The sequence below is a fragment of the Apteryx mantelli genome, chromosome 36 (assembly GCF_036417845.1).
Source record: "Apteryx mantelli isolate bAptMan1 chromosome 36, bAptMan1.hap1, whole genome shotgun sequence".
Lineage (NCBI taxonomy): Eukaryota > Metazoa > Chordata > Aves > Apterygiformes > Apterygidae > Apteryx > Apteryx mantelli.
Window position 1 is genome coordinate 462,092 of NC_090013.1, and position 23,474 is coordinate 485,565.

General features: G+C 63.0%; 2 protein-coding genes across 5 annotated transcripts; one reads left to right on the forward strand and one right to left on the reverse strand.

The window, feature by feature from the left end:
• Positions 1-635: 635 nt before the first annotated feature.
• AP1M2 (adaptor related protein complex 1 subunit mu 2) lies at positions 636-4,411 on the reverse strand. Of its 2 annotated transcripts, XM_067314653.1 has the most exons (12): positions 4,246-4,405; positions 3,730-3,886; positions 3,586-3,653; positions 3,374-3,504; positions 3,133-3,280; positions 2,913-3,039; positions 2,670-2,812; positions 2,488-2,559; positions 2,216-2,374; positions 1,970-2,095; positions 817-892; positions 636-708 (listed from the first exon to the last, which is right to left on the reverse strand). In XM_067314653.1, the coding sequence occupies exons 1-12, from the start codon at positions 4,285-4,287 to the stop codon at positions 686-688; spliced, it is 1,272 nt and encodes a 423-aa protein (XP_067170754.1). In that variant the 5' UTR covers positions 4,288-4,405; the 3' UTR covers positions 636-685. The 2 variants fall into 2 exon arrangements, with proteins under 2 accessions (XP_067170754.1, XP_067170753.1); XM_067314652.1 differs by having other exon boundaries at positions 2,913-3,280; positions 4,246-4,411.
• A 1,190-nt stretch (positions 4,412-5,601) lies between these two features.
• On the forward strand, positions 5,602-22,586 carry SLC44A2 (solute carrier family 44 member 2 (CTL2 blood group)). Of its 3 annotated transcripts, none has more exons than XM_067314734.1 (22): positions 5,602-5,680; positions 9,538-9,586; positions 9,720-9,793; positions 10,029-10,113; positions 10,240-10,324; positions 10,461-10,583; positions 10,773-10,833; positions 11,179-11,302; positions 11,685-11,768; positions 12,376-12,488; positions 12,697-12,828; positions 12,977-13,076; positions 13,203-13,295; positions 13,621-13,705; positions 14,082-14,344; positions 14,440-14,534; positions 14,999-15,102; positions 15,507-15,580; positions 15,833-15,903; positions 16,124-16,212; positions 16,641-16,725; positions 19,191-22,586. In XM_067314734.1, exons 1-22 carry the CDS (start codon positions 5,635-5,637, stop codon positions 19,295-19,297), a joined length of 2,142 nt encoding a protein of 713 aa, XP_067170835.1. In that variant the 5' UTR covers positions 5,602-5,634; the 3' UTR covers positions 19,298-22,586. The 3 variants fall into 3 exon arrangements, with proteins under 3 accessions (XP_067170835.1, XP_067170833.1, XP_067170834.1); XM_067314732.1 differs by having other exon boundaries at positions 17,273-19,271; XM_067314733.1 differs by lacking the exon at positions 5,602-5,680 and adding an exon at positions 7,746-8,015 and having other exon boundaries at positions 17,273-19,271.
• Positions 22,587-23,474: the final 888 nt, after the last annotated feature.

The window sequence follows — 23,474 nt, forward strand, 5'->3', positions numbered from 1 at the left end:
ACAAGGGGGCGAGAGGGTCGGGGGTAAGGACAAGGGGGGACACTGCGATGGGATGGGAGGACACGGATGCTGGGGACACAGACCCTGGGGACACGGATGATGGGTGACAAGGGGGCGAGAGGGTCGGGGGTAAGGACAAGGGGGGACGCTGCGATGGGATGGGAGGACACGGATGCTGGGGACAGGGACCCTGGGGACATGGATGATGGGTGACAAGGGGGCGAGAGGGTCGGGGGTAAGGACAAGGGGGGACGCTGCGGTGGGATGGGAGGACACGGATGCTGGGGACAGGGACCCTGGGGACAGGGATGCTGGGTGACAAGGGGGCGAGATGGTCGGGGGTAAGGACAAGGGGGGACACTGCGATGGGACGGGGGGACACGGACACTGAGGACAAGGGGGATGGGAGGGGACAGGATGCTGCGATGGGACGAGGGGGACATGGATGCTGGGGACAAGGGGACGGGAGGGGGCAGGACACCGTGATGGGATAAGGGGACACAGATGCCGGGGCCCTCATCCCACGTCCCCCCTGTCCCCCATCCCCGCGCCGTCCCCCCCCCCCGCCCCGACAGAGCCACAGGGCTGCAGGGACACGGGTGCAAACTTTATAGCGGCCGTGGGGGGCCGTGGGGGGCCGTGGGGGCCGTGGGGGGGCCGTGGGGGGCCGTGGGGCCGGGTCCCTCTAGCTGGTGCGGAGCTGGTAGTCTGCGGGGGGGGGGGGCACGGGGGTGAGCCGGGGCCCGGCGCCCCCACCCGGGGGGGCAGGGGGGACACGGGTGGGGGTGGGGGGGTCCCGCCGCCCCCCGCGCTCACCCCCGCTCTGGGTGATGTAGCGCACCCAGGGCAGCGCCTGGTAGCCGCTCTTCTCGATGATCTTCATGTAGCGCACCTGGCCGCGGCAGCGTCGGGGGGGGGACACGTGGGGACGCGGGGACGCGGCGCCCCCCCGGCCCCCCGGGGACGCGAGCCGGGGACGGGGAGCCCGGGCAGCCAGGGGACGGGGGGACGGGGGCGCGGGGAAGGGCCAGGGGGACGCGGTGGTGGGACGGGGGGACGCAGACCCCGGCGGGGGACACCGGGGGGGGACGGGGAGCCCGGGCAGCAAAGGGACAGGGTGCTGGGGACGCCGGGAAGGGCCAGGGAGATGCGGCGGTGGGACGGGGGGACGCAGACCCCGGCGGGGGACACTGGGGGGGGACGGGGAGCCCGGGCAGCAAAGGAACAGGGTGCTGGGGACGCCGGGAAGGGCCAGGGAGATGCGGCGGTGGGACGGGGGGATGCAGACCCCGGCGGGGGACACTGGGGGGGGACGCTCTTATGGGAGGGGGACGCCAGGATGAGGGGACGCGAGGGGACAGGACGAGGGGGACACGGGACGGGACGCTCTTATGGGACAGGGGACCCCGGGCAGCGAGGGGACGGGGCACTGGGGACGTGGGGAAGGGCCCCGGGGGACATGGTGGTGGGACGGGGGGACGCAGACCCCGGTGGGGGGACGTGAGGGGGGGGATGCTCCTATGGGAGGGTGACACCGGGATGAGGGGACACGAGGGGATGGGACAAGGGGGACATGAGGGGGACATGAGGGGGGACACTCTTATGGGAGGGGGACACTGGGACGAGGGGGCACGAGGGGATGGGACAAGGGGGACATGAGGGGGACATGAGGGGGGGACACTCTTATGGGAGGGGGACGCCGGGACGAGGGGGACACGAGGGGAGGGGACGCTCTGGTGGGAGGGGGACGCCGGGACGAGGGGTCACAAGGGAATGGGAGGAGGGGGACACGGGACGGGACGCTCTTATGGGAGGGGGATGCCAGGACAAGGGGGATGCAAGGGGGACGCTGGGACGAGGGGACACGAGGAGGGGGACACGGGACGGGACGCTCTCACGGGAGGGGGACACGAGGGGGACGCCGGGACGAGGGGGACGCGAGGGCGGCCGGCCCCATCCCGCTCGGCACCTGGATTCCCGAGACGGTGAAGTAGGGGATCTCGAAGCGGACGGAGATGGGCGGCCGCCCCTCGTCCTCCTCCTTCTCCACGCTGGGGAGCCCGAAGTGGGCGCGCATCAGGTGCTCCTTGCCCCCCTGCGCGGGCACCGCCGGTGACCCCCCTGCCACGGGGACCGCGGGGACCCCGGCGTCCGGGCGCCGCGCACCGGCATGGGACGGCACGGCACGGGATGGGACGGGACGGGCACGGCTCACCGGGAAGGACTTGATGGTCCAGATGACGACGTTCTTCTCCGGCAGGTACTTGGCGGAGCCCACGCTGGTCTTGAACTTGGGCGAGTCGGCGTCGCTGGGCACCGGCACGGCGATCTCCACCCCGTTGGCCACCGACTGCTTCTTGAACTGCCCCTTGGCCTGGGGTGGGGGGGACACAACGCGGGGGGGGGGGGGACGGGACGGGACGGATGGGGCTGGCGCGGCCCCGCTCGCCTGGGCGCGACGGGCGAGGAGGGCGTTGGGGGTCTCACCTTGACCATGATCTCCACCCGGCTGTGGGAGAACTTCTCGATGACCGACTCGATCCAGATGAGCGGCTTCACCTTGGGGCGCACGGAGGAGGAGGAGGAGGAGGAGGAGGAGGAGGAGGAGGCTCATTCCCGCCCCCATCCCGCCCCCCCCTCCCGGCGAGGGCCCCGGCGTCCGGGCCCACCTGGGTGTTGAGGCGGTAGGACATGAGCTCGAAGTCGCCGTCGGGGGGCACGAAGGAGATGGTGCGGTCGTTGTCGAAGCGCGAGAGCCGCACGCACTGGTGGAACTTGACGTCCTCCAGCTCCACCGACTTGTTCTTGCCCCCTGGGAGCGGAGCGGGACGGGCTCAGGCGGGGACGGGGACGGGGATGGGGATGGGGACGGGGATGGGGATGGGGACGGGGCGCCCGGCGCCCGCACTCACGTCCCGTCAGCTCGAAGAGGACGCGGTCGTTCAGGCCCAGGCGCAGCTCGGGCATCCCCGAGAGGAACACCTTCAGCTTGATGGTGCCCACCACCTCGCTGAGCAGCACGCTGCCGTTGGCGCTCACCTGCGGGGCGGCGGCAGCCCCGTCACCGGCCCCCGGCCCCCAAAGCCCCCGCGGCCGGCGGAGTCTCCCCCCCCACCCCAACCCCGGCCCTACCAGCAGGTTCACGGACTCGATGACGTCGATGAAGACCTCGTTCTTCTTGTACTTGATGCCTTCGGACCGCCAGGACACGGCGTTGGTGACGGTGGTGGGGACGCGCGACTTCCCCGTGTCCAGCTTGTTGCCCTCCTGGGTGATGTACCTGCAGCCGGGGGGGTTGGGGGGTGAGGAGGGTCCCGGCGCCCCCCCCAACCCTGCCGTGGGGCCGCCCCCCCCCACCCCCAGCCCCGCTCACTCCTGCAGGATCTTGCTGTCGGTGGTCTGCGGGAAGCCGAAGTCCATCAGCTCGTCCAGCAGCTCGTAGACGATGACGAAGTTGTCCCGGATGCTCTCCTCCTCCAGCTCCTTGAAGTACTCGGAGAAGACCTGGGGGGGGGATGGATAGATAGGGGTCACCGTCGGCGGAGCGCCGGCCCCCCGCCGCCCCCCAACCCCAACGGGTCTCACCTCCACCACCTTGTAGAGGAAGGCGTAGACCAGGGAGGCGTTGGCGTTCTTCTTGGTGGCGGCCACCACTGGGGCGCCGGCTAAGGAAAGGGGCAGGGCGGGGGGCGGCGGGGGCCGGCGGGGGCCGCGGCCCGGCAAGGATACGGTAGAGGTTGGCGTGCTTGATCCAGAGGAAGTGGACTTTGCCGTGGGTCAGCAGCGGCGCCAGGGCTCCCTCCTCCTCCCTCTGCAGCAGCAGGGCCATGAAGTGCTCGATCTCGGCCATGCTCACGTCGCCCTTGTAGTTCCGGCTGATCAGGGGCTGCGGGGCGACGGGGCTCAGCCGGGGCCGGGGGGGGCTGCTGCACCGTGACCCCCCCACCCGGCCGTGCTGCTCCCGCCGGACCCCCGGGCCGGGGCGGCAGGGGCGGGTTGGGGGGCGGTGGGGAGCGGGACCCCCACGGACCTACTGCCGCGGGGAGTCGGGGGTCCCTCGCCTGGACACCGGGGCCCCTCGCCTGGATGCCGGGGCCCCCCACCTGGATGCCAGGGCCCCCCACCCGGACGCCGGGGCCCCCTGCCTGGATGCCAGGGCCCCTCGCCCAGACGCCAGGGCCCCTCGCCTGGATGCCAGGGCCCCCACCCGGATGCCAGGGCCCCCACCCGGACGCCGGGGCTCACCTTCCCCTTGAGGTCGAGGATGAAGACGGCGGAGGCGGACATGGCGGGGCGGCGGGGGCCCTCGCCGCAGGCAGCCGCCGCTTCCTCCTTCCCCGTCACCTGAGCCAGGTGAGCGGCTGCGCCCGCAGGTGAGCCGGGCCTTAAAGGGGACGGAGCCGCCGCCCGGGGCCCCGGCGTCCCCACGGCAGGGGGGGGGTTTCCACCCCTGCCCGGCCCCACGGCTCTGCCACGGCCCTTCAGCACGATGGGGCCCGGCCGGGAGCCGCCAGCGTTGCCCTGGGCAGCCCCCGGACGCCTGGGCCCCCATCACAGCCTGGGGAGGGGAGGGGGGGCTGGGCAGGCCCCGGACGCCTGGGCCCCCCATCGTGGCCCTGGGGGGCTGCACAGGCCCCGGACACCTGGGCCCCCCATCATGGCCTGGGGGGGGAGGGGGGCTGGGTAGGCCCCGGACACCTGGGCCCCCATCACAGCCTGGGGAGGGAAGGGGGGGCTGGGCAGGCCCCGGACGCCTGGGCCCCCATCACGGCCTGGGGGGGGAGGGGGGGCTGGGTAGGCCCTGGACACCCGGGCCCCCATCGTGGCCCTGGGGGGCTGCACAGGCCCCGGATGCCTGGGCCCCCATCATGGCCCTGGGGGACTCTGCAGCACCCCGGTGCATGGGGAGAAGAAGGGCGGGTGTCTGTGCATCCCCCGGATGCTTCGATCCCCATCCCACCCTGGGGGGGGGGCTGGGCAGCACCCAGATGACTTAGTCCCCATCCCACAGCGGGGGGGGGGGGTGTCTGTGCATCCCCTGGACACTCGGGACCCCCCATCCCACCCTTGGGGGGGGGGTTGTGCATCCCCCGGACGCCTGGGCCCCCCATCCCACCCTGGGGGGGGGGGGTTGTGCATCCCCGGGACGCCTGGGCCCCCCATCCCAAACTGGGGGGGGGTCTGTGCATCCCCCGGACGCCTGGGCCCCCCATCCCACCCTGGGGGGGGGGGGTTGTGCATCCCCGGGACGCCTGGGCCCCCCATCCCACCCTGGGGGGGGGGTTCTGTGCATCCCCCGGACGCCTGGGCCCCCCATCCCACCCTGGGGGGGGGGGTTGTGCATCCCCGGGACGCCTGGGCCCCCCATCCCAAACTGGGGGGGGTCTGTGCATCCCCCGGACGCCTGGGCCCCCCCGGGATGGGCGGGGGCAGGGGGCGGGGCGGCGCCCGGACGCCTGGGCCCCGCAGGCCGCGGCGGGGCGGAGCAGCCTGGGCCCGGCCCCGGGGGCGGGACGCGGCCCGGTTCCGCCCCGGTCGCCCGGAGCCGCAGGCGCGGCGCCCCGGTGGGAGCAGCGGCGGCAGCAGCGGCGGCGGCGGGTCCCGGAGCGGCGGCAGCTCCCGCCCGGCCCCGCCATGGACGAGGAGGCTCCGGGCCGCAAGGACCCGGGCGGCGCTTACGGTACCGGGACGGGCCCGGCGCGGGGGGGCGGCGCGGCGCCGGCGGCCCTTTGTCCCCTGCCCGGTCCCCTCCCTCCTTCCCGCCGGGATCCCCATGGATGCGCGTCCCTCCGGCCGGGGGTCCCATTCCCGGACCCGCATCCCTCCTGCCGGGGGTTCCATCCCCGAATCCGCATCCCTCCTGCCAGGGATCCCCATGGACCCGCATCCCTCCTGCCAGGGATCCCATTCCCGGACCCGCATCCCTCCTCCTGGGGGTCCCCGGGGGGTCCCATCCCTCCTGCCGGGGATCCCCATGGACCTGCATCCTTCTGGCCAGGGATCCCCATGGACCCGCATCCCTCCTGCCAGGGATCCCATTCCCGGACCTGCATCCCTCCTCCTGGGGGTCCCCATGGATCCGCATCCCTCCGGCCAGGGGTCCCATCCCCGGACCCGCATCCCTCCTGCCAGGGATCCCCATGGATCCACATCCCTCCGGCCGGGGGTCCCATTCCCGGACATGCATCCCTTCTCCTGGGGGTCCCCATGGACCTGCATCCCTCCTGGGCTCCCATCCCTCCCACTCCCGGGGGTCCCCTCCCTGCATCCCCATCCCTCCCGGTGTCACCTCCAGGTCCCCATCCTGCCCGGAGACCCCCATTGCCGGTGTCAGCCCCTTTGGGGGGTCCCTGGGTTTGGGGACCATCAACCCCAGCCTGGAGCAGGAGCCGTGTCCCGGCCGGACGCCTCGGTATCCGTGGCACAGGCCTGGCGCGGGAGTGGGGGGTCGCGCAGCTCTGCCGTGCCTGGAGCATCCGGCAGCGTCGAGGCCCAGCTGGCTCCCGCCTCACACCCGGGGCCTCTCCCGCTCCGGGAGCCCGGGCAGGCGGCTCCTCCTGGCATCCCGGCAGCTCCGGCTGGGAACGGCGCCGGGGTCTCACTGCTCCTGGCTCGGGGGCTTCGCTCATGCCCGGCGGCACGCGAGCGGCCGGGCTGCCCATGGGAACCGGCCCCGGCGCCTCCCTCGCCCGCGGGAACCGGCCGGCCCCTAGGATGCTCCGGGCTCCACGGTGGCACCCGGCAGCCTCGGGGTCCCCCGAGCCCGGAGAGGGCCACGGGGCTTCCCACACTCGGGCGGAGGCCACGGGAACCGGGACGCGGCCCATTCCTGGCCCCGGAGCGGCGGCCGCGAGCCAGGCGCCTTCGTCCCGCTTCGTTAGCGGCGCGACCGCGGGCGGCAGCTCCGGCGACCGTTTGCTGCCCGTCATTGTTCGCCGACATCCTGCCTGCGGCCGGGAGGGGAAGTCGCCACCGCCACCGCCGCCGCCGGGGCGGCTCCGGTTTTCCCGTGGCGGCGGGACGCGGCCCAGCCGGCTCGGAGCGCCCGGCGAGGGCGAGGAGGAGGCAGCGGCAGCCCGGGAACGCCGCTCCGCGCTGGCACCCAACGGGCTCCCTCGAGCTTGGCTTGGCTCGGCCAAGCCGCGGCCGTTCCCAGGCCCGGATGGCTCCCGCGGGAAGGCGGCCGGTGCCTCGCTTCCCGCCGGGGCGATGCCCTTCCCTTTGCAACGCCGGGACCGAACCGATCCCGATCCTGATCCCGATCCTGATCCCACCCGGCCCTTTCCGGGCGCCTCTTCTCTCCCCGGCCCTCGGTGCCGGTGGGAATCGCGGCCGGCCCCGACGTGGTGCCGCGGGTTTCTATTCCCGACCGCCAGCCCCGGCGTCTGGGAGTTATTTATTTACAGCCTAAATATAGCGAGGAGGGCGGCGAGCCGAGCCCGGCCCGGCCGGAGGGGGGTGAAAAGCCCTGTGTGTCCCGCGGCCGTAAACAAGCCGGCGCCCTGTCGGCTTCGCTCCGCGCTCCGGAGCCGCCGCTCGAGCCGGCACCTTGCAAAGAGGGAGGAAGTCGCCGGCTCGCGCTGCCGGTTGGGGGAAAAAACACCCTGAAAGCGGGGTGAGGAGGAGGAGGAGGAGGAGGAGGAGGAGGAGGAGGCTGGCACCTGCGGCCGGGGGAGGGCTCGCATCCGCCTCCCGCTTCCTGGGCTCAGCTGCGCTTTGCACCGGCGGCGGCGGCAGCGGCGGTGGGAGCCCCGTTCCCGTGCCGGCGGGATCCGTGCGGCCATCCGGATCCGTGCAGCCGTCCGGATCCGCGGAGCCTTTAAAGGCGTTTGCAGGCCAGAGTTGTGCGCGTGCCGGTGGCTCGGCTCCGCTCGGCTCCGCTCGGCACGCGGGGAGCTGCGTCGCCGGGTCCGTCCGGCTCGCTCCGGCTCGTGCGGCGGCATCCCGGACGGGAACGCGGAGCCGTGCGCCCACCGGCATGGCGAGGGACGCGGAGGGCGGCTCCGGCACGCGCGGTAAGGCCGGGCGCCCTCGGATGCGTCCGCTCTGGGATGCGGCTGCGGGTTGGGAGCGGGAGCGGGGCCGAGCCCTCGCCTGCGCCCAGGGGCAGAGCAAAGTAAACTGGGAAAGATAAGGAGGGGGGAAAAAAGCACGAAAGCGGCGGTTTTCCCGGTGTCCTCTTCCGTGGTCGGTGGGAAGGGCGTCTCCAGCGCTTGGTTAACGCCTAACGACTCCGGCCAGCGCTGGACCGGGTCAACGAGTTCCGGCTCGGCCGCGGTTAGTCACCGTGCTTGGCTCGGCGTTCCCGGCCGGAGCGGCCGCACTGGCTCCGCGGGGCGCCCGGGGTGCGGCCGCCGGGAAGGGCCCCTTCTCCCGGGCGTCGCTGCCGGAGGCGCCGGCTGCTCCGCTGAGATTAGGAGCTGGAGAGGCCCCGGCTGGGAGGTGCAGGGTGGGAAGTCTCCAGGCGCTCGGCTCGGCGACGGCCGCCTTCTCCGGGCACAGGATGCTCCGCGGGAAAACCCGCTGCCAGCGTCCCCGCCGCCCGGCTGAGACCGGCCGCGCTCGTGACGGCGCGGCCAAGCCGGCGCCCTCCGCCCGCTGGCGTCCCCAGGGAACGCGGGCACGGAGCTGGCCCAAATCCCACCCTAAAAATAAAACGGGAAAGGGGATGGCGTTGATCGCTGCTGCGAGCGGAGGCGGCCGGCGGCCTTGCTGCGGGGCGGGGGGGGGGGGGGGCAGCGCGCTTTGGGGCGCTTTGCTCCGTGCCAGCCTTGCTCCGCTCCTCCGGGCCCCGGCCCTCGGAGCGTTGCCGCCGCCCCGGTCAGGCCTCCGGCTGCTTTCCAGCTCCCGGGATTCGCCTGCCCGTCTCCCGGGCCTCACGGCGGGCCGGCCCCTCTAATGCCGCTGAAGCGGTTTGGGGAACTTCCATTCCTTTGGAAAACTCCCAGGAGCGGAATGGAAACACTTTCGGAGAGAACTGTTTGGAGAACTCCGTGGAAACTTGTTTTCCAGTCGGATAATTGTTTCCACGCCTGGAAACCGGAGGCATTGCAAGGAGAGAACCGGCACTCGGGGGTCATTTGCTCCGGATTCTCGCGCTCTCCAGCCCCTTGCCGGAGCTTCCCTGTGTCCGGCTCCCCGTGCCCGGCTGTTTGACCCTGTCGCTTGATCGCCTCCGGCAGCGGCTCGCTGCCGGGATCCGAGCAGGGCGTAGGAGGAAAACGCCGGGAGGCGAGGGGGGGGTGTGTGCCCGGACTGCGGAGGCTCCCGGGAGCTGCCCGGCGCGGGAACGCGTTATTCCGCAGCCCCCGTAAATCCCGCCTGCGGCCTGGTCCGGCCCGGCCCGCTCCGAGGCGGCCGCGGGATGGCGGGAGCGTGCGGACGAGAGCTCCCTTCTCCTTCCCGGGGGCGCGGGGGTGGTTTCGGCGTTCCCGGAGCGCCCGCCGGGGAGGGCAGGAGGACGGGGAAGCCCGTCCCGCCGTCCCAGCCTTTCCCGGCCGCTCTGCTTTCCGAGCACGTTTCTCCCCGTCTCCGCAGGGACGCCGCAGAAATATGACCCGACATTCAAAGGTCCCATTTACGACCGGTAAGAGCAGCCGCCGGGAGGTTCGGGCTGTTCCCTCGGAGCCGCTCCGGCAGCCGGGGGGGAGGTTGGGCGGCTCCGGCAGCTCCGAGCCCCCGGCTCATGTCCCCCATCCCCGCTCCGCTCCCTGGCGCAGGGGCTGCACCGACGTCGTGTGCTGCGTCCTGCTGGTCCTCGCCATCGTGGGCTACGTCATCGTGGGCGTCGTGGGTACGTCCCGCTCTTTCCCACCGTGCCGTTTCGGGGCGTTTTCCCACCGTGCCGGCTGCGCGAGGGCTCGGGGTGCCGGGAAGAGCCGGCGGCGGCGACGACGTTCCTTCCCCCGGGTTGATTTGGACGGGGAGCAGCAGGGTCCCGCCGGCGGCGAATGGCGCATTGCGGGTCCGGCGCGGGAAAGCGGGGAGGAAAAGCCTCCCGGGTGACCGGAGCCGCTTTCTTTCCCCAGCCTGGACGCACGGAGACCCCCGGAAGGTGATTTACCCCACGGACAGCCGCGGGCAGTTCTGCGGCCAGCAGGGAACCCCCAACGAGTAGGTGCCTCCGTCCCGCCTCCTTCGGGCGCCGGCGATTGGGGACGGTGCCCCGATGGGCGCGCGGGCGATGCCGGGGCGGTCCCGGAGCCTGACGCATCCGTCTGTCTGTCTGTCCGTCTGCAGGAACAAGCCTTTCCTCTTCTACTTCGACATCGTGAAGTGCGCCAGCCCGCTGGTGCTGCTGGAGTTTCAGTGCCCGACCACGCAGGTACCGCGTGTTCCCGCTCCCGGCGTTCCCGCGCCGGGGCGCTGCCGACGGAGGAGCCGGGCGCGCTCCGGCAGTGGTGGGGGAACGGGGCTGCGCGCCGCCCCCGGACTCGCGCCCGCTCCGCTAACGCTTCCAGATCTGCGTGAGCCGCTGTCCGGATCGGTACCTCACCTACCTGGGAGCCTACAGCGCCGGCTCTCCCGGAGACCTGGAGTACTACCGGCAGTTCTGCGTCCCCGGCTTCAGGAACCTGCGGAAGGTGGGTGGCCGGAGCCGGGAGCCCGGCCTCGGTGCCCGTGGCGGGAATCGCTTCCCCAGCGCCACGACGGGCGATTTTTGTTTGCTTTTCCTTCCTTTCGGTGTTTCCTTCTCTGCCTGCATCCCGGCGCGCCGCGATTCCCCACCTGCGGGTTGATCTCCGGCTTGTCCGTCTCTCTCACTCTTCCAGTCTCCCATCGAGGTGCTGAAGGATAAGGAGTGTCCGGCCATGCTTATTCCCAGCACGCCACGTACGTCGGGGGCGTTAGGGCCGATTTGCAAACCGCGACCCTGTTTGCCCCCGGGCGCCCTCCCGCCGCGGCTTCCCTGGGACCGGGAGGGAAAGGGATTCCCAGGAAGGGATTCCCAGGCGGGATTCCCAGGCGGGATTCCCAGGCGTTGCTCCCTCGCGCTGGGGCCAGGGACAGCTCCTTCCCGGGAGCCTCTCGGGACGTGGGACGGGAGCAGCCGCGCGGATCGGGCCGTCCCTTTTCCATTTCCCACGTCCCTTTTCCGGTCCCTGCTCCCGCCGGCGCTCCTCGGCCTCGGCGCCGCGCTCGCCGCCCTCCCTGACGCCCCCCGTGCCTCTCGCGCAGTGGCTCGCCGCTGCTTCCCCGCCGTGCACGCCAAGAAAGGCGTCATCATGGTCGGCAACGAGACGACCTACGACGATGGCCACGGGCGCCGCAGGAACGTGACGGAGCTGCTGGAAGGGGCCAAGTGAGTCGGCGGCCTCCCCGGGAAGCGGCGCGCCGCTCCGCTCGCGGAACGGCCCGGGAAACTGCCCGTGCCGCCACGGTCCCGGCCGCTAAAATCCGCAGTGATGACCGTAATAGCACGGCAGGGATGCGGCTGCCCCCGGGGAGCCTCCTGCTTGCAACGAGCTGCTCCGCTGCTGCTGTATTCCCGATAGGAGAAACACGCGTTTTCCTGTGCCAGCGCTCCGGGATCACGCAAATTTACTGATTAACGAGCCTAAATGGAGGAGGGGGCGAAGGGAAAGCGCCTGGCTCAACGCTGCCGCGAGCCCGGCGGCTGCAGTCGGATTTTTGCAGCGGGTCTGTTTTTCGGTTTGTTTTTTTTTTTTTCTCTCTCATTCCAGAAAAGCAAATGTGGTTCTGGAAGCAAGACAGCTGGCCATGAAGATCTTTGAAGATTACACGGTTTCCTGGTACTGGATAATAATGTGAGCAGGGAGCTGCCGGGCTGCGCTAATGCACACGCCGAGCGGCGGCTGCGTTTAAGCGAACGTCGGGCGAAGCTTGTGAATGACCAGCAATGGTTTGGGGGGGTTTTTTTGTTTTTTGTTTTTTTTAATCCTTTGCATAATTTCCCCGCAAATTTACTAATAGTGAAAGGGTGGGAGGAGACGAAAACAGAGCAGGCTCGAGCGGCGGCGCGGCTGGGATCTAGTCCCACGCAAGGAGGGGAGAAGAGGCGGCAGCGTCTGCTCGTTGGATTCCCTCTGCCAAATGAGCTCGTCCTGGGGGGACCAGCCGTCTCCTGGCGGATTTGGACAGGCCCTGACGGACTGAGCTCCCCCCTTTGCGGAGCACGGAGGTCCGCAGAAAGAAGAGAGGGGACAGGCTATTTAGGGGCAACTTTATTTGGACTCTGCTCACGCTGTGCCTGCTCCGCCGTTGATTTCCTTTCTTAAGGACGTCGCTCCGGCCTCGTCATTAAAGCTTGTTTGAGAAATGAGGAGGGATGGGTGGATTGAGGGAAGAAAGCCGGGGCGAAGCGGTGGCCTCGCCTGGGTTTCCCACGTTCTCCCTCTGCTTCGCTTTCCGCAGAGGCCTGGTGATCGCGATGGTGGTCAGCTTCATCTTCATCGTGCTGCTGCGGTACCTCGCCGGGATCATGGTGTGGGTGATGATCGTGATGGTGATCCTGGTGCTGGGTTACGGTGAGCGGCAACCCCAGCGTGCGGCACGTCCTCCTCCTTTCCCTCGGCGTCTTTAGCCGTCCGAAGCGTAAGCGGGACTTGCACCAACAGAGTTTATACGCAACGTCCCTCCAGGCTTGTTGTACCCAAACGTTGGTGGGACTAAGCAGCGGCGCCAACGTCTTGGTCCTTCAGCGCTGACATGACAGTTTTCTACCGTTCGCCGCAGGAATCTTCCACTGTTACATGGAATACGCTAAGCTGAAAGGGGAAGCCGGCTCCGACATCTCCCTGAAGGACCTGGGCTTCCAGACGGACCTCCGCGTCTACCTTCACCTGAGGCAGACCTGGCTGGCCTTCAGTGAGTCCCCGTCCTCGTCCTCGCGCCGGCCCGCTGCGTCCCCCGCGCTGGCGGAGAGCGGTGGCCTTTCCCGCGCTGCCTCCGGGCTGGGGGTCCCGGCGCGGGAAGTCGCGCGCGGCGCTACCGGGATCTCCCTCCTCTCTTCCAGTGATCATCCTGTGCATCGTGGAGGTGGTGATCGTGCTGCTGCTCATCTTCCTCCGCAAGAGGATCCTCATCGCCATCGCGCTCATCAAGGAGGCCAGCAGGTGCCTGGGGCTGGGGGCTCCGGAGAGGCTGCTCCGCGCAAGGAGCCGTTCCCCCCGCTGACGAGGGTTTCCCTGTCGCCGCGAGGGTTTGCCCGGCTTTCAACGGTCCCCCCCTCTTCCTCGCAGGGCTGTTGGCCACATCATGATGTCGCTGCTGTTTCCTCTGTGCACCTTCTTCCTGCTGTGCCTCTGCATCGCCTACTGGGCCAGCACCGCCGTGTATCCTCCTCCCCGCGCGTCCCCCCCGGGGGAAGCAGCTCACTCGGAAACCAGAGGTCTTCCAGGGCGCTGGAAACGCCGCGGAGCTAGTGATGCATCTGCTTCCGAAACTTAAGTCAGCTTAAGTCTCTAGCTCTAACTTAAAAACAGAAAAACAAACAAACAAACAAACAGTGGAGAAGCAATTACAAAAAGGTGGGAGAAGCAATTACAAAAAGGTGGGAGAAGCAATTACAAAAAGGTGGCGAGAGCAGCTCTGAGCGGGATACACCGAGTTCTGCTCTGGTTTTCCCAAAACTGCATCTCCTTAACCGCTGCTCTCTAGTTTCCTGTCGACCTCCAATGAGGCTATCTATAAGGTGTTTAACGAGACCGCGTGCCAGTTTTCTGGGCGGACCTGCGAACCAGAGGTGAGGAAGTCCTGGGAAACTCCTGAGAACGCTGCGCTCAGTCTGTCAAGGATAAGGTCATTTATTATATTAAAAATACTTTGGTGGCTATTCCAGCCCGCACATTCTTCCAGGTGGAAATTCTGGATTTCCGACCTCATTTACATCAGGTTATGATTTTCCCTCAAGCTGTTGTAGGTACAAAGCTCATCTTTTAGCCTGAGCAAGCGGCATATTCAGGCAAGCGTTACGGAGTGAAAAGTTAAGCAACGTAATAGTTTCCGAAACCCACGACTCAGGGACTTGCTTTGGATTGACCAAAAAGTCCTGCCCGTCCGCCTTCCTCCGTGGCTCTCGCCGCTGCGGCGCCTTGAGTCCTCTTTCGTCTTCCCTCCAGACGTTCAACACGAGCAACGTCACCAAGGCGTGCCCGGACGCCCAGTGCCTCTTCGCGTTCTACGGGGGCGAGACGGCCTACCACAAGTACCTCATCGTCTTCCAGTTCTACAACGTCTTCATGTTCTTCTGGCTGGCCAACTTCGTGATCGCGCTGGGCCAGGTCACGCTGGCGGGGGCCTTCGCGTCGTACTACTGGGCCTTCAAGAAGCCCGACGACATGCCCGCCTTCCCCCTCTTCTCGTCCTTCGGCCGCGCGCTCAGGTAGGCGCCGGCGTGGCGCCGGAGGAGGCTCGCCAAAGCGTTCTCGCCTTCTTGACGTCTTCCGCCCCTAACCTGAGCGGTCTCCCCTGGGGCAGGTACCACACCGGCTCGCTCGCCTTCGGGTCCCTGCTCCTCGCCATCGTCCAAGTCATCCGGGTCACTCTGGAATACCTGGACCACAGGCTGAAAGGTACCTACGTCGGAACGGTCTTTAGATGAACAAGGTCTCCGTTATTTCATTAGTGTCAAAACTGATGACTAATCCAGAGGAGTAATTTCAGTATTTAGGTAGAGAATAAAGGTTTTCCCTTTCCCTGGTCATCTCTTTCTCCAAGAGATGCTTCCCAGGGCAGAAGCCAAGGACTTGGCGGCCGGGCTAAGTCGACCAGCTGGTTCTGGGGCTCTTGCGCAGGTGCCACCAAAGTCTTGTTGTAGCCACGTGGTGCTACGGACCATGGAACGTGAGGGAAAGGAAGCTCCAGGATAGAAACGGCTCGGGAATGTGCTCGGGGAGGCTGCGTGTGAAGGCGTGACGGGGGAGCAGGGGGGCGTCTTTCCTTAGGGATTTTGAAATCCGCCAAGTCGCTTCTCTAAGAAAAGACGTCTTTCGTTTTGGCCTCTTGTCCTCCACTGTGTCCGGTGCTGCTCCTCCAGCTGCGGATAATAAGTTTGCCAAGTTCCTCCTGGGCTGTCTGAAGTGCTGCTTCTGGTGCCTGGAAAAATTCATCAAGTTCCTGAACAGAAACGCGTATATCATGGTAAGAACCTCCTGTCAGAAGGGCCAAAAGGCCGAGAGCGGGGCGGTCTCGGCATACCTGGAGGTTTTGAAACGTCGTGGAGAGCGGCGTCTCCCGATTTTCACTGCGAAGTGAAGCGTTTTGGCATTTCCCAGCCATTTCACTGGAAAAATCTCGTCCTTAGCTGTGCGGCTTTGCCTTCGGCTCGGACCTTCTCAGAGACCCCGGGTGGGTTCAGCTTTAGGTGTCCGCGGTTTGGACGCTGTCAGTTGAGAAAGAGGCGCTTCCGGGGCGTGATTTATCTCAACCGTTTGGACTTTTACTTAAAGATGAGATTAATTGCACCCGCTTCTTGCTCGGAGGCAGTGAATTCCCTGCAACTCCGTTCCCTTTTCTCCGTGCCTTTTTCTGTGATCCCCCTCTAGATTGCCGTCTACGGCACCAACTTCTGCACTTCTGCCAGGAACGCCTTCTTCCTGCTGATGAGGAACATCATTAGGTAAGATCCCGGCAAGCGCAGGGCCTCCGCTTTTGGAAGGCTGGCCTAAGAGGAACTTGGTTATTTCAAGGTCCTCTGCGGTGCCGGAGATAACGCAGATGTCCGCGCTGCGCGTCTGCCCTGCCTGCAGGCGCCCGTCGAGTCTCACGCGGGGTTTTGCTGGGGGCACTCGCGTGCGCTCCTCCTTCCTCCTCCTCTTCCCACGCCGCTCTCTGAACGGAGGGCGGATGCTCATCTCTCCTTCGTTTCCAGGGTGGCCGTTTTAGATAAAGTCACGGATTTCCTGTTCTTCCTCGGGAAGCTCCTCATCGTGGGCAGCGTCGGTGAGTGTCCGGGGCTGCGAGCTCCTCCTCGGGGCTCGTCTGCTGCGGCGCCCTCGTGCAGCCCGGCCAAACCTCTGCGAAACCTCTCCTCTCTTCGCCCCTGCCCCCAAAAACCGTTCCTTTCGGTTACCGCTGTTTTACGTCTCCTTCCCCCCGCCCGTTTCCTGCCCTCCTCGTTCGGCTGGGTTTCCTGAGCGCTCGGCGTTGTTTTGTTTTCTAGGAATCCTCGCCTTCTTTTTTTTCACCCACCGGATAAAACTGGTTCAAGACACGGCGCCACCCCTGAATTACTACTGGGTCCCTATTCTGGTGAGCTGCTTTCTCAGCTTTCGGTGAATTTAGAAGTGACGGGGGGGAAAAAAAGTAAATGAATCCTTAATGCTCCTCTAGAAGGCCTCGAAGAAACACTGCTCCCCGCGCCCCTTCCGAAGGGCCGCCTCCGGGAAGGCGTTTTTGCCGTTCCCGCTGAAACGGGTCCTCGCTCCGGCCGAAGAGGCGGCTCTGCCCGTTCGGCCCTGCCAAAGGGACGGAGCCGACTGGCCCGGCCGCCCTCCACGGCTGCTGCCGGGACCTTCTGCCCCCGGTCGGGCTGCTCTGCGCTGCCCGTCCATCCGTCCGTCCCTTCCCGCATCTCCTCCCGCCCCCGGCAGGATCCGGGATTCAGCGGGTTTCCTCGTTGGCGTTAACGGGTCCGGGGTTTCCGGTCGGAAAGTTTGACCGCGCGGTTTCTCCTGCAGACGGTGATCGTGGGCTCCTATCTCATCGCGCACGGGTTCTTCAGCGTGTACGGCATGTGCGTGGACACGCTCTTCCTCTGCTTCTGTAAGTACCCGCTCCGAAGGGGCGATTCCCCTTCGGATGAACTGCCAGGGTTCCCCCGGGAGCTGTGCGCCTCCGTTCCTGCACGCAAAACCAGCGCCGATATATATATATATATATATATATATATATACATTTTTTTAAGCCTAACGCGTTTCTGAGGGATGCAAGAACTAACCCTTCCATTCTGTCTATAGCCGTAAAGTTTTCTCGCGCTTTTTCCTTTCGCCAGCTCCTCCTTGCGTTCTCACAAGCGTCTCCTTTCCCTTCCGCCCGCTGCAGCGGAAACCTACGGCCTGTCGTTAGGTCTCCCGCAATCTCTTGTTCTCTCTGTTTTGGTGCTTTGGTCTTGGTGGGATCTCACTGCAACTAACGTTAATTTTCCTTTTTTTTTTTTTCCTTCTTCTTTTTTTCCTTTTCTTTTTTTCCCCCCCTCGTGCCTCCCTTCACTTGTTATCCTCCTCTCTCATCTTCGCTGTGCCTTTCCCCGGCTCTTCTGCTACTTCTTATTCTCCCCATCGTGGCTGCTTCTTCCTGGGGTTGCGAAAAGGCGAAGATCTGGAGAGGAACGATGGATCTCCCGAGAGGCCTTACTACATGTCCCCCGAGCTGAGTGAGATCCTGCTGAAGGGGAGCCTAGAGCCCTCCAAAAGCGCCGACAGCCAAGGCTAGGGCTGCCGCGGCGAGCGGGGCCGGCGCGCGCGGGGGGCTCGAGGGCGGCTCTCGGCCACCCAGCCAGGTCCTGCCCAAGCAGCCTTCTCCAGGGGTGCCAGGCAGCGGCAGCAGCCGCGGCGGCGGTGCGCGTTTTTTTCCCGGCGGGATGCCCTTCGGCGGGGGGGTGCCGACGTCCCGCGACCGACCGTTGCGTCCAGCCTGTCCTCCTGCCCAGTAACGAATATTCTTGTGTCGAAAGAGGAGCTGTCGGTGCCGCGGGCGTCACCTGGGACGAACGCGGGTGCCGCTCGGCCGAGCGGCGACGCTCCCTTCCGAAGCTGGCGGCCCAAACCGGCTTCGCACGCGCGCGCGGGCGCCGATGCAGAGCTTTGTTTTGCTTTTGAGCAGAGATCTTTGTTCCTAACCAGCGACTGTAAAAAAAGGGTGCGGGAGCTATTCCGCAGCGCCCCTGCGCCGCTCCGTCTCGCCTTCGCTCCGCAGGGAATCGTCCCTCGTGGCGGGGCGAGGGTTTGCGGAACGGGACGAATGGGTACAGCAGCCAGAAAACCAGTCTGCCCTGGATGCAGCTCTGCTTTCCCCTCTTTGTTCTGCCTACAAGCAATGCGCCGCTTTGCTCGCCTACTCTTTCTATGCAAAATCGGTTGGCAGACTCGAGGGCTTCTTTATGAGATGCCATTTACTTCGCTTTTATGTCCGTTGCGTCAGCAACGTGTTAGTCATAAACCGGAGCTTTTCACAGCTGGCGACCTGTAGCTGCCATTTCCTCACGCCGTCGTTTCAGGAGAGTCCAAAGGAGATCCTGGCGGCTCGTTTGGTCACCAGCTATAAGCTGCTAAAATTAAGTCGTTGCAGCTTAACCCGTTTAGGAACCTCTGAGCGCGTTTCTCCCGCTGATCGCGCGGGAACCGGGCAGGAGCCGCCGAGCGAGGCCGTCTGCAAGGCAGCTTCTGCGACTCCTTTAATTGCTAGCCCGTCCGTCAAGGGAAGGTGCTATCTAATGGAAAGCCATAAGCATCCCTGGCGGCGGGCCCGCTGCTAATGGAGGGGGAGACCAAGGGGAAGCAGCGCCTTAAACTGGCGGTTATTACGCCAGGGAGGGATTACGGCTAGCAAAATCACGCAAAAAGTCTAAAGTTTGACTCAAAGGCAGTTTGTGAGGTTTGCAACCCCTAAAGCGAAAGCTCGCAGAACACAGCCTGGATCCTCACCTCGTTTTCCCCCTCTTAATAGGCCAGGGATGACAGAGACTTAAAAAATCCCTGCAGCCTCAGTGATTCTGCCTGCACGCCATCGGCTCTCGTATTACGAACGTGCGCGCAGAGATCCTGTCCTTCGAGCATTATCCTCGGAGGACAAAGACGTACTGTTACCGCTCGTATTTTCCTCGCGGTGCCACGTCCCTTCCCGACTATTCCAGGGCTTTTTCTCTGAAGCTGGTGCTTTGCGGGGTTTTCTCAGCCGTGGCTTTCCCGCAACTTCTTGCCGGAGCAGCTGCTTTGCTTTGAACGGCTAGAGGCCAAACGGTGTGTTCTGTGCTGGGAATACACCTAATTATCGCGTAGGCGCAGCGTGTTGACACGGGCGCTGTGCGCTGGGCCAGCGGCGCCGAGCAGGCGCCGAGCGGATCGCTTCACGCCCCCGTCGCGGGCCGCGGCTTGCCGGGTCCCGGGGGGGACCCTGGCCGTGCAGCGATTAACCCTTCCCCTCGCCACGGGAAAACCCCGCGGTTTTCTTCCCGCCACGGTGTTTGTAACCCCCTCCCTGCCGCGCGGGGGGCAATTCTCTCTTTGCAGTGGAAGACCTGGAGCGTAATGACGGCTCAACCGAAAAGCCTTACTTTATGTCGCCCAATCTGAAAAAGCTTCTGAAGAAGACCAACAAAGGTCAAACGGATGCGTAGAGCCTTCCTTTTCCTTTCCGTGCCTCCTTTTTGCACTCCCGCTCTCGGAGCAAAGCCGCGTGGATAACGTACAGCGCTAAGCACCATTTGTCCAGTATGAAAACGTTGTTAACGGCACCCAAACTGCAGCCTCCTTTACCCGGTTTAACACGTAGTGCCTCCGCAGCGGGCGAGGGTTCCTTCAGAGCGGCAGAAAGAGGGGTGGTTTTAAGAAGGTTTTGCTCTTTCCTCACGTCAGGGGAACGGATTATGGTTAAGGATTCAGTTTTAAATCACCGCGGTTGCTAAGCAAAAACTGTTCCCGTGCGCCCGTCGCTGCAGAACCCGTCACAGCCCAAACCCCCCTGGGCCCAAGGGAGTTCGAAAGCCGAACCGGGGCGCTCGCGGCCGCCGAGCGCCTCCGAAACGCGCCCGCGATGGAGCTTAGTCTTCAGGGCTGCCAAGCCAACGCCAAGGCGAGTTTAAAGTAAAATTACTAAATCCAGTTATACTAGTTTTTTTAAAAAAAAAAAAAAAAGATGCCATTACCGTGTCCATTAAAAGTCAACTGTGTTAAATTGTCTCTTAGTGCTTGACTAAACTCTGCTGCTGCAGTGACCGGCAGGCAGGTGTGAACGACAGCTTTAGGCAGTGGGTTTCGACTTTTTGCGCTTGCAGCCCCCCAAAATATTTCAGTGCGGTTGTTGATTCCTACACAGGGAATTTAAACCTACTGATAATAGGCTTGCTTTCCTTGCTACGTTTTGGAGACTTCTTAGGGAGCTATTTTGGGGTTTTGCTAATCACGGATTAGAGAACTAATTCTCTTGGGGATATGTTGATTAATGTTCTTACACCCGTGTACGAACAGTGAAGGTGGAAAGGAAATTATTGGCGAAAGACTAGGACTTGTGCGTTACAGGACCGTGCCAAATGTCCAGCTAAACAGGTGGAAGTGCGAGCATTTGGGTGCCATCAGGGATGGACGGACGGATGCTCTGTGTATTTATTTCCTCTTTCTGACATGACTGAGAGCCTGGAAGCATGCTTCTGCCAACTCCCCGGAAAAAAAATCCTGCGTTATATATTTTTTTAAATTGCAGTTTTGCAATGAAGAGTCCCCGACAGGCAAAATGCCATTAGCTAATTGTGTTTGACAATGTGAAGGATTTATCCCCCCCCCCCGATGCATGGTAAAGGAGTCATGTATACAGCCTTTTTCAGTAACCTCGTTAATTAACATGAGGTCATTTTAAACAAACCAAAGGACCAACGAGCAAGGTTGCCTTACGTTCGGAGACGCCGCGGCGCTCTGAACCTGTAGCTAACCGGCGTTTCCAGCAGGAAGGTCCAGATCTTTGGCAGCTTTCGTGAAGAAAGAGGAGATTTTTGAGCAGACCGAGGGAGGTTAGCACAGCAGCGTCCCGAGCGCTCTGAAAACCCACTATCACGATAAAATACCTGGTAGGGCCGACTGAGCGCTCTTCCTCGCTCCGGCCCCGAGCGGGATTCGGTGCCTGGAGGGAGCCCGGCTCCCGGGGAAGGCAGGGATGCGGCGGGGCCGGACAGGAGGGCGGTCGGAAACCCAGCTCGCGGGCCAAAAACCATTTTGTGGTCTTGCTCTCGGTAATGGGGAACTACGGGTCCCACTTCTGCTAGTAAAGAGGAGGCTTCCCTGGGTATTGGGCAACATGACGAATGCGACTGTATTTTATTCTGTCGAAAAATAAATGCAGTGAGGCGGACAGTTTAAAGAGCTTCCAAAGCATGCGGGAGGCCAGCGGTATCAGGAGGCAGTATGGGGTTATATGTACCTCTTTATTTTAAATTAAAAAGTGCAAAAACTCCTTGCAAACGTTTGAATTTGGTTAGCCATGTGTAACTTTAATTAGTGCTAAAGGATATAATTTGCTTTTTATACATATTTCTAGTAATCTTTAGACCCCTGTAGTATTTTTGTAAGATATAAGAAATGTTTTATAACTGAACTATTAAATGTTTTGCAGTTTTGTATATTTTGTTTACTAACTGTTGCCCATTAGTTTCAGTACTGTACAGGCCTACAATGCTCCTTCCAGTTAATCACCTTAGCCGTTACCATGAACGATGTCTTTCAGCACTGCGTTTGTGACAGATCTTTAAATATATATGTTCTTGTGTGTCTATCAACATCCTAAGATTTAACTTCTGCCTAACTTACTGCCTTCTTTGGGCTGCACACTCCAAATATTATGCCTCGCAAAGCTACAGTACCACCAACTTCTCTCAAAGCTTATCACAGGTGTAGGAGGATTTCTACATTTATTGGAAATAAAACGCGGTAGTTTCTTTAAGCACCTTTTCCCTCAGTATAACAGAGAACCCTACGCATGAGCTAGCTCTAGCCGATCCAATGCTAAGTGGGGAGGAAGTGGAAAAAGCATAGGCATTAAAAAGGAGGCGCCTCCTTACAGTTCAGGATGGGCGGTCAGCAGATAAGCAGAAACAGTTACAGGAACGTATTTGCTTTACAGCTACTCTGGCACCTCCAGGAAAGGGCTTGCAAAGCATTTTCCACAGTGTGGTGTTGGTCCTGGATTTTTTTCTTCCCTTCTCTGGCATTTTTGTGTAGGTTTTGATCTTTTTTTTTTTTTTCCCCCCCCTAACTGTTTGAAATCTTTGTGTAGAGGGTGAGTTTTGCTGCCTGCTCCTTCACTTTAGCTATTGTCTTTTTATATCAAGACTCTTTGGCTAAAGCAAAACGGCAAATCTTCCATTAAATGAGTTTTGGGGAAAAATCTTCACAGAATCACGCAGGTGAGGAAAGCTCTGTCTGACTCACTTCTACGCTGTGGCAGGATTCTCGCGTCCAGCTAGGCTTTACTCGATGACTCCCACTGTTTCTTTCTGGAAGCACGGACAACCATCCGGCTGATCCGTGTGCATGGGAGCACTGCTCCCTACACCGAAGCTGCATACTTTAAGCCATTGTTTGTCTTTAAGAACAATTACTCTCTTTTCTGCCTTACACGGCACTTCTTTTGCCCCTGTCAACCATGCATGCTCCTCTTTATTCCCTGGAATCAGGCAGGAGTGATCCCGCAATGGCAAGCTGCCACTGCTGAGACCTGCAGGGCTGGTGTTCCACGAAAACACTCCTTCCTTTTTTAATGCGTTTCTCAGAGGCGTTAACTACTTGTACTATGCACTGGGGCTCCTATGCAAATACATACCTCCCGCTGGATTGTACGTGTGTTTTTCCAATGTCATATGTGATAGTTGTATCGATGTCAGCATTCCAACCGCAAATAAAGTGCCTATTTAGACCTCACTTCCGTGGAGTAGTTCCTTCAGGTTTCTGACTCACTGCAAACAATTTATCACGTTCCCTTCCGTGTACCGATCCAGAGCGGGTGGGGTGGGAAGGGACCTCTGGAGATCACCTTGTCCAACCCCCCTGCTCAGAGCAGAGCTGCTCTTCCCATCATGAGAAATAGGTACAAGCAATATTGCTTGAATTCTGTAAAGCTTCCAGATTTTCAAAGGGGGTGGTGAAAAGACATGGCAATATTAAGGCCTGGACTTAAAAAAAAATTAAAAAAAAAAGTTTCAGCAAAATTTGAGTGATGGAAAATAAATAAATACACAGTTAAGGCGTACATGCGACCTGTCCTTAGTTCTGTGCTCCGTGGAGGTAGCCAGGGCCGCTGGGGATAAACTGCGTTTGCGGTGAGGTGTAGATGCGCTGAACGGGTGCCAGGCTTCGATCCAGGGTGCTCCGGCGAGGGTCTCCGCTGCGGGGGGACGCAGGGGCCTCTCGCCGCGCACAGGGGCTCCGGCCTGATCGGGTAAGGAAAGGTAAAGAGTGTTTTCATACAAGCGATCATGCGGTAAAACTTACCCGGCGTGAGGTTTTCTTTCTGCAAAACAGGCTGCGGTAGTTAGTTCCTGTTTAGCACGGCTCACTTGAAACGTGGCTTTTGCCAAAAGCAGGCACTAGCCTCTGCAGCGTTTCTCACGTGTTTTGTCCAGTGGTGCAGAACATTTGGAGAAAAAGCTGAGTGTGACTGTGTGGGTATTACCCATGCAGCTGGCCGTCGCCCAAAATAAGGCTGTTAAATTTGCTTCGGCACACACCTTACACTACTTCCTATTTTCAGTTTTGGGCTTCAGTAACTTTATTTTTTTGAATAGGCACAAGATAGTGTCAAGCAGCCTT

Excerpts from the sequence above, each read along its gene's own strand:
- AP1M2 (XM_067314652.1), bottom strand. The coding sequence starts at position 4,287 with ATGTCCGCCTCCGCCGTCTTCATCCTCGACCTCAAGGGGAAG. Across the intron at positions 3,887-4,245 it reads TCCTCGACCTCAAGGGGAAG|CCCCTGATCAGCCGGAACTA; the intron begins GTGAGCCCCGGC and ends GTCGCCCCGCAG. Across the intron at positions 893-1,969 it reads TCACCGTCTCGGGAATCCAG|GTGCGCTACATGAAGATCAT; the intron begins GTGCCGAGCGGG and ends TGCCGCGGCCAG.
- SLC44A2 (XM_067314732.1), top strand. The coding sequence starts at position 5,635 with ATGGACGAGGAGGCTCCGGGCCGCAAGGACCCGGGCGGCGCTTACG. Across the intron at positions 12,829-12,976 it reads GCAGACCTGGCTGGCCTTCA|TGATCATCCTGTGCATCGTG; the intron begins GTGAGTCCCCGT and ends CCTCTCTTCCAG. Across the intron at positions 14,345-14,439 it reads TCCTTCGGCCGCGCGCTCAG|GTACCACACCGGCTCGCTCG; the intron begins GTAGGCGCCGGC and ends CCCCTGGGGCAG.